At 45.7% G+C, this 15,921-nt stretch overlaps 1 protein-coding gene and 1 pseudogene across 3 annotated transcripts in view; both read left to right on the top strand.

The window, feature by feature from the left end:
• The window catches only part of DCAF5 (DDB1 and CUL4 associated factor 5), a 105,045-nt gene extending 89,812 nt beyond the window's left edge, over positions 1 to 15,233 (top strand). For 2 of the 3 annotated variants that reach the window (XM_078053840.1, XM_078053841.1), the window contains exons 8-9: positions 4,574 to 4,701; positions 10,612 to 15,233. In XM_078053840.1, coding sequence (XP_077909966.1) covers positions 4,574 to 4,701; positions 10,612 to 12,369 — 1,886 coding nt within the window. In that variant the 3' untranslated portion in view covers positions 12,370 to 15,233. The remainder of the gene's footprint in view (positions 1 to 4,573; positions 4,702 to 10,611) is intronic. The other variant, XM_078053842.1, reaches the window with a different exon arrangement.
• Positions 480 to 1,317, top strand: LOC144382794 (H/ACA ribonucleoprotein complex subunit 3 pseudogene; annotated as a pseudogene).
• Positions 15,234 to 15,921: the final 688 nt, after the last annotated feature.

The raw sequence follows: 15,921 nt of genomic DNA, 5'->3' as shown, positions 1-15,921 counted from the left end.
GAAAGGGGAGGGAAATGAGGACTATACACTTAGCCCTTTGTCTTCTCTGGAGGGACACTTGGCCTTGGCATTTTAGAATGGTGTTTATTGGGGTTCTGAGTAAGGTGTTTTCTCTGAGTCCCTTGTGTTTCCCTAGGTAGTGAATCAGTCACTGATACTAGAATCTTATGAGATGGCCCACTCCTTTTCTAAAGTCTTGCAGTAGAATAGGTAAGGGGATTTATAGCCTTTTTCACCTCCCTAGCATCCCATCTGAACCAAAGGAAAGATGGAGAAACAGGGATTTTGGCCTTGACTTAACAAAAAAACCCAAAAAAACTACAAAGTGATGCCAATGTGTGGTGGGCCAGCCAGAGCAGATGGCTCAGAGAAAAGAGCATTGGTTTGTACAGAAGTGGATAAACAAATGACAGCTCAAGAACGAATAAGGTGGTGTCTCCCAGGTATGTGCTGGTTTAGTCATTGGTACCCATTATTAGTGATTAGGTCTTGACTCAGCTAGGTAACCATGGGTTGAGGTTGATCTTCATCAGGCCCCTCACCACAGTCTTAGGGATGATCCTGAAGGGAGATTTTGTAGCTTGTGTAGTTCTTAGAAAAAAATATTCCCTGGCTGACTCCTGCCAACTTGATCCTGCTGTTGATGGGCGCAGTCTGGCTAGGTAATGGAGACCCTGAGTTTTTACTGATATTGGCATCTTGACTTTAGCCATTTCTGATTGAAGAAATCTGGTTTATACAAATCTCCAGGACTGATAAAAATGTATTCTCCAATAATCAATGTGTCTAAACTATACAGTAGCAGCTGTATTCAATCATTTGAAACCTGGAAACCAGGAGAGGGACTATCGAACCTCCCTGAAGCCCATTCATTATTCTGATTCTGTGTACACAGCGTTGGATGCCTTAAACAAATGGCAGCCATAATTCTTCCTGTACCTGTTTTCACCATCAGTCTCTTGGCTCTGTGGAATTCCTAGGTATCTTTTTCAGATTTCTTAGGTATCAGTTTGGGTGGGAAGAAGGAGGAAAGACCTGTATTAAAATTGTTACCATGGGCGAAATTGGAACTTCTGGCTTCGGTGTGGTTGTGTTCCTCCAGTATTACCTCAACGAGCAGGGAGACTGGGTCTATACGCTGAAGAAGCTTGACCCTATGGGATAGCAGACCTGCTTGACTCATCCTGCTTGGTTCTCCCCAGATGACAAATACTCTCGACACCAAATCACCGTCAAGAAATGCTTCAAGGTGCTCATGACCCAGCAACCGCGCCCTCTGAGGGTCCCTTAAATTTCATGTCTCTTTTGCTACCCCTCAGAGACTTTCTGAAACCAAGTTCTTCAAACTGAGCCTTGAAGCCTTCTTATCACCCTTGCTCTTGGGAATCTGGTTTCATTGTTGCCTTTGATCTTGCTTGTGTGAAGCAATTGTGATAGCATCCCTCTTAAGGGAACAAGTTTGAATCTTCTTTCCATAGTTTGAATCATTGCTAGGTTATTAAAATGATTTGAAAGAAAAAGTAAATAAATAAATAAAGTTGCTGCCATGAAAAGAAGCCAGATGAGGTCACATTGCATGGAAGAATAGAAAGTTTTCCCATGGTCTGAATTTACAGATGTTGAGATCCTTCGATTATTCTTCAAGTCCAAAAGTTATTGTAATTGTATTCCAAATAACCTTTGACAGAAAGGTCAGTTTGGTTGATAAACTTAAGTTCCATGGTAGTTGATTCTTTAAGACATGAGACCCTCCATCTGTCTTTCTTTGGTAATACTCTAGAATTGCCCTCTCCTGAAACACTGTCCACTCAAAAGTGCTTACTGAGCACCTACTTTAGTTCAGGCATTGCACCCCAGTTCTAGGTATGCAAGAGAGCCAGTTCTGCTCTCATGAACTATTCAGTGTTGCAATGTGATGAAATTCCTGTGGTGATACTATGGAACTTGTGCTCAGGATACCATTGGATAGAATCTCCCCCTTCCCATTTTTAAGTTGAGAGCTTAAAAAGAAAACCAACTCATATGATAACTGCAAGAAAGATTTCAAAATATTTGAATATTTGAATATGAGCTTCAGACTCCATCCCTATTCAAATCCTTTCATCTCTTAAAGGTCGCTGTTACAGTGGAAAGGATATTGGGCATTATAGCCAAAAAGACTGGTTCAAATCTTGACCAAGAAGTCTCTCAAACTCTCTGAGTCACTTAAATTACTTTTCTTGGAGGCAGTAGGATTAAATAAGAGATTTTACTAGGTTTAACCCAAAGTTTCTTTGCTAGTGACTACTCCAGTGCACGTATGGGTAGGAGTAGGGTGTTGGAAACGTGGAGTTCAGAAGTGACCCATGAGTGGGAATGCTACTTTTTGAATCAACCTTATATAGAAAAAAATATATATACCTAAGGGAACTCCTTGGAGGGTGGTAAGATCCCTGTATGGAGACAACTGTTTAGATTCCCATGGATCTCTTTTCCTTAATTTTCTTGTTTATTTTTATTTTGACTAGGCTCAGGTTACCTTCCACTCCTCCCACTCCACTCTAGGAACCCAGTGCACTCAGGCTACCTAGGGTTTCCCATCACGGCAGCCTACTTTGGTGCTAAATCTTTCCTTTTATTTTTATTTATTTATTTTTTATTTTTTATTTTTAGTGAGAGAGAGAGCACAGGCGGGATAGGAGGAAGAGAAGAGGCAGAGGGAGAGGAGGGAGAGAGAGACTCTTAAGCAGTCTCCATGCCCAGCGCAGAGACCAGCGCAGGGCTTGATCTCATGACTATGAGATCATGACCTGAACCAAAATCAAGAGCCAGAAGCTTAACCTACTGAACCACCTAGGGGCCCCTAGCCTTTCCTGATCAATGAAAACATATCAATTCTATGCCCTAGTCATTTTCCTTTATGGTTTATTAGCAAACTTGATGATGTTGGGTTGAGATATGAATAGCTTTACGTGTGTTATCCATCCCGGATAATTCAAATATTAATAATGTCAGGGGCTTCTGAGTGGCTCAGTCAGTTAAGCTTCTGAGTCTTGATTTCGGCTCAGGTCATGATCTCAGGGTCGTGAGATCAAGCCCCCCATCAGGCTCTGTGCTCAGCGTGGAGTCTGCTTGTCCATCTCCCTTTGTTTCCCCCCCCCACTCTCTCTCTCTTTCAAATCGATCAATCAATCAATCAATAAAACCTTTTAAAAAATAACATCAAATATGATGGAAAAATTAGGCAAAGAACATTTTGTCACTGACCAAGTAGTGTAAGCACCTAGTGCTAGTTGGCAGATCTGAAAGCTCTTGCTGTCAAAAAAGAGATGTGTATGTACATGGCAACCAAGAGGGATATCTTCCATGAGTCAAAAGGGGAGGCGTGTCAGGAGGCCAAAAGCAGAAGACATCTTCTCCAGAACCAGATTATTTCTAGAGAAGGGATGTTGTGCTAGTCATTGTCCCTCTAGACACTGAGATGAGAAATGTCTGGAATGAAGGTTTGAACAAGGTGGCATTGGGAGTAGGGTGGAGGCATGTGGAGCAGAAACTGCCTGGTGCTACTTTGTGCCCTAGTGGCCATGCTTCCGGTAGGCTAAGATGGTGTTCACTGCTTAGATGAGTGAACGCTGATTTGTTTGTGCCTGAATGCATCATAGGTTGCCAGTTGGCTGGGGACACAGGCTGGCCTATGTGTACTGAGCTGTTGATGGTTGCTCAGAAGTGACCTTGTTGAGAACATGGGTGCATGTGTTCTGTGTGTGATGCCCTTACCAGTGAAGTTGAACCTTTGAGATTATTCCAAGTTTATAAATGATGACATCTTAATTTGTGTTATAAGTTCCAGGCATCTGGTGCTTTTCTCAGTCACAGAAGAAGAAAGCCTACAGGATGGTCCTTAAAATATAACTTTTTATTAGTGGCCTCTTGATTTTAATCCATACATGGTGTCTTTAAGCCCCTTATTCTAATTCAGATTCTCAGTACTTGGGCTCTCCCTGTCGGGAAAGTGGCACAAATCTTTCTTTATCCCTAGCTCTCCCTGCTGTCAGGGTAACAAAAGGATTTTCTCCATTATTTTCCCAGTGGCTTTTGTGTGTTTGTTTGTTTGCAACCTTCATCATAGAAATTAAGGGCAAATGGATCAGAGGTTTTTGTGTGCGTGTAAGTAACTGTATGCTTCTGGTTCTGCATGTCCCTGGCTCAGACGCCTAACTGTTCCCAAGCAGTTCAGTCTTATTTTGCTCATGACTGGCCTTTTCTAAGGTAACACTTGGGTTCTATCTTGAGGATCAAAAACTTGCAAAATGTTTTAAGTGGCTGGGGCTTCATTGACAATGGAATTGCAGTGGGTGGGCGTGGGCAATGCTTAAAGGCTAAATAAAGGCTCTTGGTAAGAGCACATATGCTGAGAGAATATTTCATCTTCCCTCTTTCCATAGCAACTTTATCTGTAAGATTAAGCATTCTCCTGGTGGCATAGTTAATAAAAATCTTGGCTCCACTTCAGAGCTGTTTGTCTGCCATTACTGGAACCTATTTACTTTTATCCATTTCATCATTTGATTTTTGTTTCCTTCTGTCTTCCCAGGTGGCATTGGTAGGGTGGTCAACGGAGCCTTCATGGTGCTGAAAGGGCATCGGTCTATTGTTAACCAGGTCCGATTTAACCCTCACACCTACATGATCTGCTCTTCTGGTGTAGAAAAGATTATCAAGGTGAGGCACCTTCCCCTTCTGTTCTTTAGACAAATTATTACAATTCATAATTGGAAGAAACTAGATCAATATATATAGGACCTCATACCAAAACATACTAAAGGTCTGTCAAAATTCTCCATTATTTTGGGGTGCCTGGCTGGTTCAGTCAGTACAGCATGTGACTCTTGATCTTAGGGTCGTGAGTTCAAGCCCCACGTTGCACATAGAGATTACTTAAAAATTTTTTTCAATTATTTTAACATATTGTAAAATACTGAAAAATTGATATTAAAAGAGTGGTTTAAAACCCTCCTTTCAGGACCACTTTTAAAATAGTCACTAGGCTTTGAAACTAGACACCACTTGTATGCCACTGCATTTCCAATGGCCTTTGATCTTGAGTCTGATGCGTTCTGCTTTCCAAACCTCATCTGGAAGCCACCATCCCCTCGGTTACTCGGTGTGTACTTTGCATTAATTGCTGTACTAATATGGCACAGACATCACTAAGCGACTGCCAGAACCGTAGCTAAATTGTCACAGAACATATCAAAAACCATTGCATGTGGTTGTGGTTGAGGCTAAACGCTTGCATTAATTGCACATCGACTGAATGAACTTAACCCGGTCAAGGAATGTATCTAGAGCGTGCAACCGAGAGACCCAGCCTGGCCTGTGTCCACAGGAGGACGGCCCGCTGCCTGTCACTCACATTCCAGTTGCTAGTGACCCTTTTCCACATCTGTGTAAATGAAGGTTTGCGGCAAATGATGAATCCTTTAGGATTCTCTGATAACTTGATGTTTAAGTAAGGATAGATGATAATCACCCCCTAAAAGTTAAAACTCCTATTTTTTTTTTTTTCCCTAAAATGATACTGAAAACCTGAGGGAAGGTATAAGGAAAAAGGTAAAAATTGGTTTGTGATGATTTGGTGGTTTTCATTTCCTCCCTCCCTCTCTTCCTCCCTCCCTCCCTCCCTCCCTCCGTATAGAGTTAAACCAAGTTGTTTCTGAGGCAAGGGAAGCTATCAGAAATGTAACGTTGGAGGATGGGTCAATATTTTTATTTGTCCTCATTCCAAATTCCTTTATGTAAGTTTTATTGGTCCTGTGGATCAGGGCTGACTTTCATGATTGCACACATTTTCCCACAGAGCTGGAGCAGGACTTCTAGATCATTTTTACCGACTTTTTTTTTTTAAATAGATGGTGAGATTTCAATTATAAACTACCCATCTGAGGTTAATTACACAGCTAATTAGTGGTAAAGTCAGGATAGAGCCCTGTTCTTTGTTCTTCCCAGTGGCCTCTCACCCTCCCCATGCTGCTGAGAAGGCAGCAGGCAGCCAGAGGCCTCTGCAGGAGGTGGTCGTCTCAGTCGTCCTTCACTGGACAGTCATGGATTGGCCCTGTCCCTTGAATTGCCATCTCTTCTCCTTTGGCCTATGACTAATGGGTTGGCACAGTAGCATGTCATCTCTAGGCCTGCTGATGTCATTCTCTTTTTCAGATAGCTCTGCTCGGGCATCTCCTTTAGTAGAGAGATTCCTGCTTGGCTGTGTACTCTGGGATGCTTCTGTACTTAGTCTCCCCAATTATTGTTTAGTCAACTGGAGTCCTTAACGTAAAGGTCATAGTGTGGAAACTAGCCAAGTTCTCAGAGGAATAAGAGAAGAAAATGTTTTCTCTGGGAGGTTATCCAGACTGAACTATGGCGCTCACTGCTTCCAGGTTCTAGTGGTGTCTGAACCCTGCCCCACCAGGAGGCTCATTTAGCCATTTGAAACCTAAAGTCAGTACAGCTGGTACCCTTAAACAGTTCTTTGAGTCTGCTCCCCAGCTGTCAAGTGAGGATGCTAACAGGGACTTGCCATCCTGGAGTGCCTTGTGAATTACCTGTGCCTGAACTGACTATTTTAATAAGCGTCACTTTCCTGCTTGTATTTCTGAGAGGATCAATGGCTCAAAGAGCATAATGTTCTAGCCCAGTCTGAGACCTTTTTTCTCTCCACTTCACTCCACCTTCTCCCTTGTCCTTTATTGCTGCTGTCCGAGCCCAGAGAAGAAGAATCCCAGTTGTCGGGGCCAGCTTCTTCTCACCCATCACAGGTCTCTAGCCCCCGAATGTCCATGCTTAGCAAAAGAGGGGGTTTGTTATTTATAGTTAAGCCTGGAGGGGCAAGGTAGGGCAAATGCTGACATTTTTTTTCTCAAAAGACCAATGTTCATTTACTTACCTATGATATTTGTGATGGACTTAATATGTGCCATTTGTGCTAGGCCCTTTGGGGAACATAAAGGCAAAAAAAGGTGATGCAGGTTACCCAGTAAGAGAGACAAGAAATAAATACAACGAAAAGCGCAATAGCTACACAAGAGACGGAAACAGAATGCTCTGGGGGAGGGAGAGATCTTTTCCCATCTGGGATAATCTCGGGCAGGTAACATTTGAGCTAGAATTTGAAGAATGAAGACTGCAAAAGGAAGGAGTAAGATATGAGGAATAAAAGTGGAGGCAATGGATAGTTAATTATTTTGTTGAATCAATAAATATTTATTGATCACCTATTGTGTTCCAGGCATTATACTTATGAATAATTGCTCAGAAGCAGTGAAGCGTAGGACCTGTTCAGAAAATGATCATGTTTGGCCAAAGGGAAGAGCACAAGAAGGGAGGACTAAGGGGCTCCTGGGTGGCTCAGTCATTAAGCGTCTGCCTTCGGATCAGGTCATGATCCCAGGGTCCTGGGATCGAGCCCCGCATCGGGCTCCCTGCTCAGCGGGGAGCCTGCTTCTCCCTCTCCCACTCCCCCTGCTTGTGTTCCCTTTCTCGCTGTGTCTCTCCCTGTCAAATAAATAAATAAAATCTTAAAAAAAAAAAAAAGAGGACTAAGATACAAGGCTGGTAGGTGGGCAGGAGGTGGGCCCAGAAGGTCTCGGAAGCCAGATTAGAGAGGGCGGAGAACCCTTAAATAGCCTAAATATTTAGGTCCCTATCAGTGTAGATTTTCTTGGTAGTCAGATTTCCTAATTTAGTACAATAGCACAAAGAGGAGGGGGCTTAGAGCTGCTATGTCAAGCATGTCATGGGTACCTGTGTGGATCAGAACACTTGCTACTTAATTGCTTTCCATTTTGACAATGTTTGAATAAGAATTGAACGGCATCTTTTCCCCTCAGCAGCCCCCGAGCTAAACTTTTCACTGGGCTTGAAGAGAAATCTGCTTATCCCTCCTCCTTTTCTCATGAACCTTGCCCCAAGAGGAGGCTTGCCTAGCCACATTTAACATGTTAGCAACAGGAGGTTGTGTTTTTGGTGCTTTACTTCTGAGTTGTTGACTTTCAGTGCAAAGAAATAAACACTTTCACAAATACTTCGAAACTGTTATTTTTAGGATGAGGACTAAGATAATAGGGATGGTCAGTACTTCTGATGTTCGAAAATCTCTTTGACGATGGGTCTAAACCTTCCTGGTTGAGGTATTTAGCTGCCAAGTGAAAGAGAAAGCACCACATTTTTCTGTACTTTGGTATAGGTTATGTATTTTCATCATTCTCATTTCTACAGATGAGAAAAGATGTGTTCAAGAGTGAAGTCATTTGCCCAGGGCCCTGTGAAGTGGTGGGGCTGGGGTTCCTACCTGTTCTGCCTGCCCGTGCAGCTCTGAGCCACAAGTCCCTGGAGGATTGCAAACTAGCTGTCTGGGATGATGGTTTTGTTCTGCTCTGAACCTTAGGATTGGATGAGACCCATCTAATTCACTGTTTAGATCAGGGAGCTGAGCTTTATCCAAGGTCAACCCAAGCTGAGTAGGAACCCACACTCAAGTCTCCTGCCTCCTGATCCAGCGTTTTGTTCCATTACTCCAAGCTTCAGGAATGAAAGTCTACCTCAGCTTAATACATTCCAGAGCCCAAATAAAAGCTGACTTTCAGTGTTAATGATTTTCATTCCTGAAGTGAAGACATAGGGGCTGGGTGGTAGATTAGAACCTAGAAATTGGCTTGTTGCATAGTTGGACCAGCATCCCACCATTAATATTTTGTACTTCTGTTAACAAATTCTGTGTTTCTGTGAAGCACGTATAGATTTATCTTCATATAAGACAATATGGTTAGTAAAATTTTACCATTTTTAAACTGGGAGAGTAAGAGATCTGGCCTGGAATATAGGATAAGACCCCCCAAAAGTCCTAAGGGACCCCTCAGTTTCCTTTCTAAGCCACCAAACTTTTATTCCCTCGGACATTTGTTTGCAGAGATAGTCATTTGTAGTTGAGCCTATTGTTGAAGGCGATGTCTAAATGTCTCAAAACATAGAATTTGAGAATCTCTTCAGACAAATCCTTTATTTTCTGCCACTTATTTTCTAACTATATTCTAGTGTTTCTTAAAAAGTTGCTATCCCCCTTGTTAAAAACGCAGAGCCCCAGTACCTGCTGGTGACTTAGTGAATCAGAATCTCTAAGGGTGGGGCTCAGGAGTCAACACCGTTAGGACTCTTCAGGTGACCCCTGTGCACTCCTGAGTGTGAGGACCACTGCCTTAAACCTCTGCTGGGTCAGGTAGTGAGGATGGAGAGGGGAGAACACCTGAGGAGTTGCAGGCAGCAAAGAAAGTCAAAGGAGAAATGAATCTGAGTTGGGAATTGATGAAGAGAGCTAACCTAGGTTTTTCCAGCCCCTTTTGAACTGGAGATCCTCCAAAAAGGTGCTACCTCTCAGAAGTTGCAAGTAAAGCATGGGAAGGATGGGGCCTCAGAGAAGTGCTCACAAGGAGGTGAATTTGTCCTTGGATAGCTTTGGGGAAGCAAAGCCATTGTCTTGATAGAGGATAGAGAACGAGGAGCCCTGTTTTCTGGGTTGGATGCCATCTAAAGATAGACACCAGCCTGTCAGGCAAGAAAATCGCCTGGAATTTCATCTGAGTTGCCATGGCTACCGGCTGATGTAACTGAGCGTCTGTGTGCTGCTCTGTGGACCAGTCTGGTAGTCAGGTGAAGCTAATTGTTCTCATCTGCAGTGACAGCTTAATTACCTTGAACTTGATTTTTGCCTAACTTATTCCACTTGTAAAGTTGGGCCTTTGCAGTCAGGCCGACCTGAGTTTGAGTCCTAGCTCTGCCTAGTTCCTTTGGCTCTCAGCCCATGTCTCTGATGATAGAGTGGAAGAGCGTTAAGGGATGGGGCCATGGTCTTGGGGCGGGGGGTGTCCTGCCTATTCCGGCAGCTAACAGGAGAGTTGGGGAGCAGGTTAGCAGCAACCTGGTTAAGAGAACCCAGTTTCCTGGGTAACTACTGCCTGCATGTCCAAGAGGGAACTGCAGTGTAGGCAGTTGGCTATTCTTATCAAGCGCCAGTAAGCAATTCCCATTAGTTAAAAATAGAAATGTTGCAGTTGGGGAGAAGTGGAGTTATAGGCTGAAATAATAACTACCACAGGGGACTGACTGCTGGGTGTGTTTTCACTTTGGAAAAGTGGTACCTCTCTGTGCGCAGCTTCAGTCTTCTGAGAGTTTAGAACACACTGGCCAATCTTCAAGTCATCCCCTATCCTTCACGATTATGAAGGGAGTCATTGTAATTTCCAAGCTACTCACAGAGTAGCTAAAGGGGAGGGGGCTCATAGGGGAGATGGTGTGTGACTATCCTGGGTCAAGAGACAAGATTTAGGTTTCCTGACACCGAGGCTACTCCTATGGCCTAGACAGTGCTTTTTCCAACACCTGACTCCCGAAGCCTCTGCTTTCATATGTGGCCCACATAATCCAGTCTGGTAAAGAATGTATTTTTAAAGCTAGTTAGCAAGTCCTGGCTGAATGACAGGAAGGGCCTGGAGAAGCTCTGCCTTAGTGTTCTTTATCTCCACCAGCTTTGGAGTACTTTCCAATCAGGCCTCCTTGGTTTTGTTTTTGCCTTCTGTGCAGATCTGGAGCCCATACAAGCAGCCAGGATGTACGGGAGACCTAGACGGTCGGATTGAGGATGATTCCCGCTGCCTCTATACCCACGAAGAGTACATCAGCCTGGTGCTGAACAGTGGGCACGGCCTGTCACATGACTACGCCAACCAGTCCGTGCAGGAAGACCCCCGGATGATGGCCTTCTTTGACTCCCTGGTGCGCCGCGAGATCGAGGGCTGGAGCTCTGACTCCGACAGCGACCTCAGCGAGAGCACCATCCTCCAGCTGCACGCGGGGGTCAGCGAGCGCTCGGGCTACACCGACTCCGAGTCCTCGGCCTCGCTGCCCCGCTCCCCTCCGCCCACAGTGGACGAGAATGCCGACAGCGCCTTCCACCTGGGGCCCCTTCGGGTCACCACCGCCAACTCAGGGGCGTCGCCGCCGCCGCCGCCCACGTGCGCAGAGGCCGCGTCCCGCCAGCAGCGCCTGTCTGCTCTGCGGCGCTACCAGGACAAACGCCTCCTGGCCCTTTCCAACGAGTCCGATTCGGAAGAGAACGCCTGTGAGGTGGAGCTGGACACAGACCTCTTCCCCCGGCCGCGGTCTCCCAGCCCTGAAGACGAGTCCAGCAGCTCCAGCAGCTCCAGCAGCTCGGAGGACGAGGAGGAGCTGAACGAGCGGCGGACGGCCACACGGCAGCGCAATACCCTGCGGCGCCGGCAGAAGGCGCCCCGAGAGGAGAGGCCCGCCCCCCCCAGCAAGCCCGCCAGCACCTACATCGGAGAAGACAACTATGATTACCCCCAGATCAAAGTGGACGACCTCTCCTCCTCTCCCCACTCCTCCCCTGAGCGGAGCACTTCCACGCTGGAGATTCAGCCCAGCCGGGCCTCGCCGACTTCTGACATCGAGTCGGTCGAGCGAAAGATTTATAAAGCTTACAAGTGGCTCCGCTACTCCTATATCTCCTACTCCAGTAACAAAGATGGAGAGAGCTCGCTCGTGTCTGGGGAGGCCGATGAAGGGCGAGCGGGCACCAGCCACAAGGACAGCCCAGCCCCTTCTTCCAGTAAGGAAGCCTGTCTCGGCACGACCGTAGGCCCGCGGAACCAGGACCTGCCCCCTGAAGGTCGCAGCAAGGATGCTTCCAAAGAAGGGACTTCTGCTAGAAATCCCAGCAATGGCCCAGGCCAGGAGCACAGCAGCCACCCTTGGGCAGAGGCCCCGGAGGATCCCTCACAGGACACTAACAATGGTGGCTCTGTAGAACACTCTTTTGAAACCAAGAAGCTCAATGGGAAGGCCCTAAGCAGCCGGGCTGAGGAGCCGCCCTCTCCTCCTGTCCCCAAGGCATCTGGCTCCACTCTCAGCAGCGGGTCTGGCAGCTGTCCCAGGACCCAGTCTGATGACAGTGAGGAGAGGAGCCTCGAAACCATCTGTGCCAACCACAACAATGGACGCTTACACCCCCGCCCCCCTCACCCCCACAACAACGGGCAGAACTTTGGAGAGCTGGAGGCAGTGGTGTGCTCTTCTCCAGGACATTCGGACACTGACCATGATAACTTGTCCCTGACAGGGACACTCCTACACAAAGATTGTTGTGGGTCTGAAATGGCCTGTGAGACCCCCAGTGCTGGAACGAGAGAGGACCCCACTGACCCCCCAGACACAGACAGCAGCAGGGCTGTTCATGGCCATAGTGGCCTCAAAAGGCACCGAGTCGAATTGGAAGATACAGATTCAGAGAATTCCTCCTCAGAGAAGAAATTAAAAACATGATAAATACAAAGGGAAAACAAAAAGCTATGAAATGTAGCTTTACAAAAAATTTTTTAATCCTGTTTAGTGAACACAGAGGAAAGGATAAAAGTATTAAAGGCACATAAAACCAGGGCCTGAAATTTTGTGTCTGATGCTGCTCCCTTCTCGTCAGTAATGGGTCTGGATGTTTAGCTGGCCGTTGGCTTGTGCTGTGTAAGGAAAGGGAAAAAAATCCAAGTGACTCCTTTCTAGTAAGACTTGAGCATCGCGTACCTGTGCGTTTTGTTAAAGTAAATCCTTGTTGAGACGTTTGACTTGTTCTTGTGTGTGTTCACCGGCACGTGTGAGCTCATTGTCTCAGAGGCTTTCAGTTCTCCCTGAGAAAGGATCTGTGGATCTGTATCTTTTGCCATCTCACCTTGTATACATGCTGTAGGTGTTCGGGTCTTAACAGCGAGGGCCTATTGGACCCGGCTGTGCTGCCGCCGAGTCATGGATCTGTGCTGAAAGAATGACGGGGAGAGTGGGAACAGGCCCTCAGCCCATTGGCTGTGCTGGAATGGAAAGCATGGGTCCTTTCTTAGGGAAATCGTCCATGTTTTCTCTCAGTAGCACTTCTTCATTGAGCATTGAATGTGGACGTACTAAAAGTGGAGCGGTTTTAATGCAAATGAGAGGTTAGCGCGTAAGATCAGATTCCAGAGGACACAGACCCCTGATAAATTTCACCCATGGCCGACTGAGCAGTGCTGCACCACACTCTGCATGGAGGCCGTAAACTATGACTGGTTGTGGGCAACGCCGAACTGCTGAGGTGCTAGGTCCTAAGAGGCACTGTAAAGGCCAACGGGCGCTTCCCTGGCCCCACGTGATGAGAGGAGGGGGAAAGACAGCCTCAAGAGCTTTGTGCTCAGACTACTGAAGCAGATGTTCTAGGTCTGTTAATGAAGAAGTGTCGTGAAGAGCAGGGTGTGGTACTATATTCATTTAATTCAACCCAAAATGATTGGTCAGAATCGAAGGAACTGGCGTCTTCCCGCAGGCTTGCATGTAGCAGAGGCTGTGGTGTCCTGACTAGATCTTGCAGAGCAGTGGGCATCTCGAAAGAAGCAGATTACTGTTGAGTTGGTGGGTTAGGAGGCAGAGAGGAGTCTCTGGTTTAAGACTCCTGGCTGCTAGAAGAGACTCCATTTCACTGAGAAGGAGAAAGACCAAGAGACTTTCAGCATCACAGTGGTCCTGCCAGTCAGTTATGCATGAAGGGTTGCACAAGACAGGAAGACTTAGGAAGGACCAGATATCTCGTCGTCACAGATGTCATGAAAAGGCAGAGTAGTGGCAAGAACGAGGAAGAGAGAAAGAAGCACACTATCACTTTCTTGGGTGCAAAGGTGCTAGACCACCTGGGGTGCAGCCGGCCTCGGCGTAGAGAGGACCGAACGTGTCACTGGTGCAGCCCCTCCAGTCCAGTGTTCCTTTTAGAGGAGGACTTGGCCTACTGGGACTGGGACCATGTGGAGGATGAAGACTTGGATGAATTTAGGCACTGGGGGAAGAGGGATTATTTATAAAAGGAAGGTTGTTGATCTAAGCCAAAAGGAGGCATCATGTGGCTAAGCTTTGTGAAAGGAAAGACGTGCCTGGTATGCATGATGTGACTTGGGTGTGAAAACACTGTCTTAGGAGGAGATGAAGGAGTGTGAGTAGCAGTGGGGATGCTTATGATTTAACAACTGTAATCTCACGGGGGGAGTGGGAGAGTGATTCTGTAACCATTAGAATTACTTTGGATTTGTAATCAAAATGGTTCTATGATTTGTCTTTGACTATTCACAGATAATTGTAAATTCTGGTTTTATAAGCCCAAGTCATTTTACATTTGCTTTTCCAAAATTTATTAAATTGGAATTTTTTAATCCTTTATATACAGAAAAAAGATTTAATCACTCAGTGTGTGTTTCTCTTCCCCTTCCTAGTCAGCCTACCTAATCTTTTTGTTCTATTTTATTTAATCTAATCAGTAGCTAGCCTCTTCTGATTTCTCTAAGGACAGTCCACTTTTCCTAGAGAAAAAGGAAGTTCCCTTGGGAACTAGCCACTTGGTGGTTACAGTTTCCAAATGCAGAACTTGGTCTTTTCGTGTTAAAAGCCTTAATCCCATTTGGGTACTCCAAAGAGAAGTCAGAGTTCATTCTGGTTCGATTTTAGTGTTCAAGAAGGATCGTTTTTTAGCAAGGAGAGACTCTTCCCAGCACCCCAGGTTCAACTTGCCAGGAGATAAGCCCACAAGATACTCACTGGAGGAGGCTGAGAATTGCTTGTGTCTGTAGCCACTCCACTCTCCTTTCCAGAAATCTCCTGTCTTGTGATCCTGGGCCTGGAAACCTGGCAGGAACCACTTCTAGAATCCCTTTGCCAAAATCCTTGTGAATTGAGGCCCCAACTTTGGAAGCACATTTGATCCCCAAATTTTTCCATGTTGGTATTTTTACTAGCAGGACAGATGGCACTGATTAGATTAAGAACTATTCAAAAGTGCCTCTTATGGTTGTTGTTTTTTTCTTTTTTTCCTGCATCCTGTACATAAATTTTTAAGTGGCTGGTCCAGATAGGTAAAACCATTTCTCTCCACTTTATTTTCTGCCTGGTTTTGTAAGTGATTCCTGTGTCTCTAGGACAGCTGTAAATGAGTTAAAGTAAGTAGTTGGCTTGGGGCAAAAGAAGGTTGCCACTGTGCTTGATTTACTAAGCCAGGAGTCCCTTGTTTGTCAAGGTGCCTTCCTCTGCTGAAGCCTTATCTCCTCACAAGCCCCTCCTCTTGTGACTCCCAGCAATGCTAGCTCTTCTCTTGTGTATATGCAAATAAACCTATTACTCACTTCTCACGGCTTCCTCTTCTCTTCCAGGGAAGACTTGGTTGCTTAGACACCTCTGATCCTTAATTTCTTTCCTGTTTTAATTCTTTCTAGCTGAAACTTGATTCAAAGCCACTCTGAAGACTAGAAGAAAAACTGGTATTCCACATCCATGCCAGTGGTCATTGCCTCTTCTAGGTATAGAGCAAAGGTCACATCTAGACAACGAAATGTAGGGTCGGAGGAGGTATCTGCTTGGTCTCCTTGGACTCAGGATAGTGAGATCCTGGAATTGACCCTTTTATTAGTTGGAGCTGAGGGAGTGATGCAGTGAAGTGACATTACAAACAGCCCCAAAAGAAAGTTTTTGATGTTTCCAAATATCAAGTTGCTTTTTCTGCCCTGTACCAAGCATGCTTTGCAGACGTGTTCCTTAAAAAAAAAAAAGAAAAAAGACCTTTTATATCCTGCCTGTAAAGCTGCCTCCTTCAATTAACTGAAAAGTTCTTGCCAACCAAGACACTCGTGAGGAAAATAGATGCTTCCAGAGGAAGGCCATCCACCCCTTATGACCTAAGCAAGGCAGTGGGCCAGGGTTGAAGCACTAAGGTGAAGTAAGGCTCAGTGAGTCCAGACTTGCCTACGACAGAGGTTGATGGCTTTGGACAATCTGTGCGGTTCTCTCAGACGGGATAGTTCAGTCTAAGGGCTCACT

Source organism: Halichoerus grypus, chromosome 8 (assembly GCF_964656455.1).
Source record: "Halichoerus grypus chromosome 8, mHalGry1.hap1.1, whole genome shotgun sequence".
Classification (NCBI taxonomy): domain Eukaryota; kingdom Metazoa; phylum Chordata; class Mammalia; order Carnivora; family Phocidae; genus Halichoerus; species Halichoerus grypus.
Note: the sequence above shows the minus strand (reverse complement) of the source record. Positions and strands in the feature narration are given on the sequence as shown.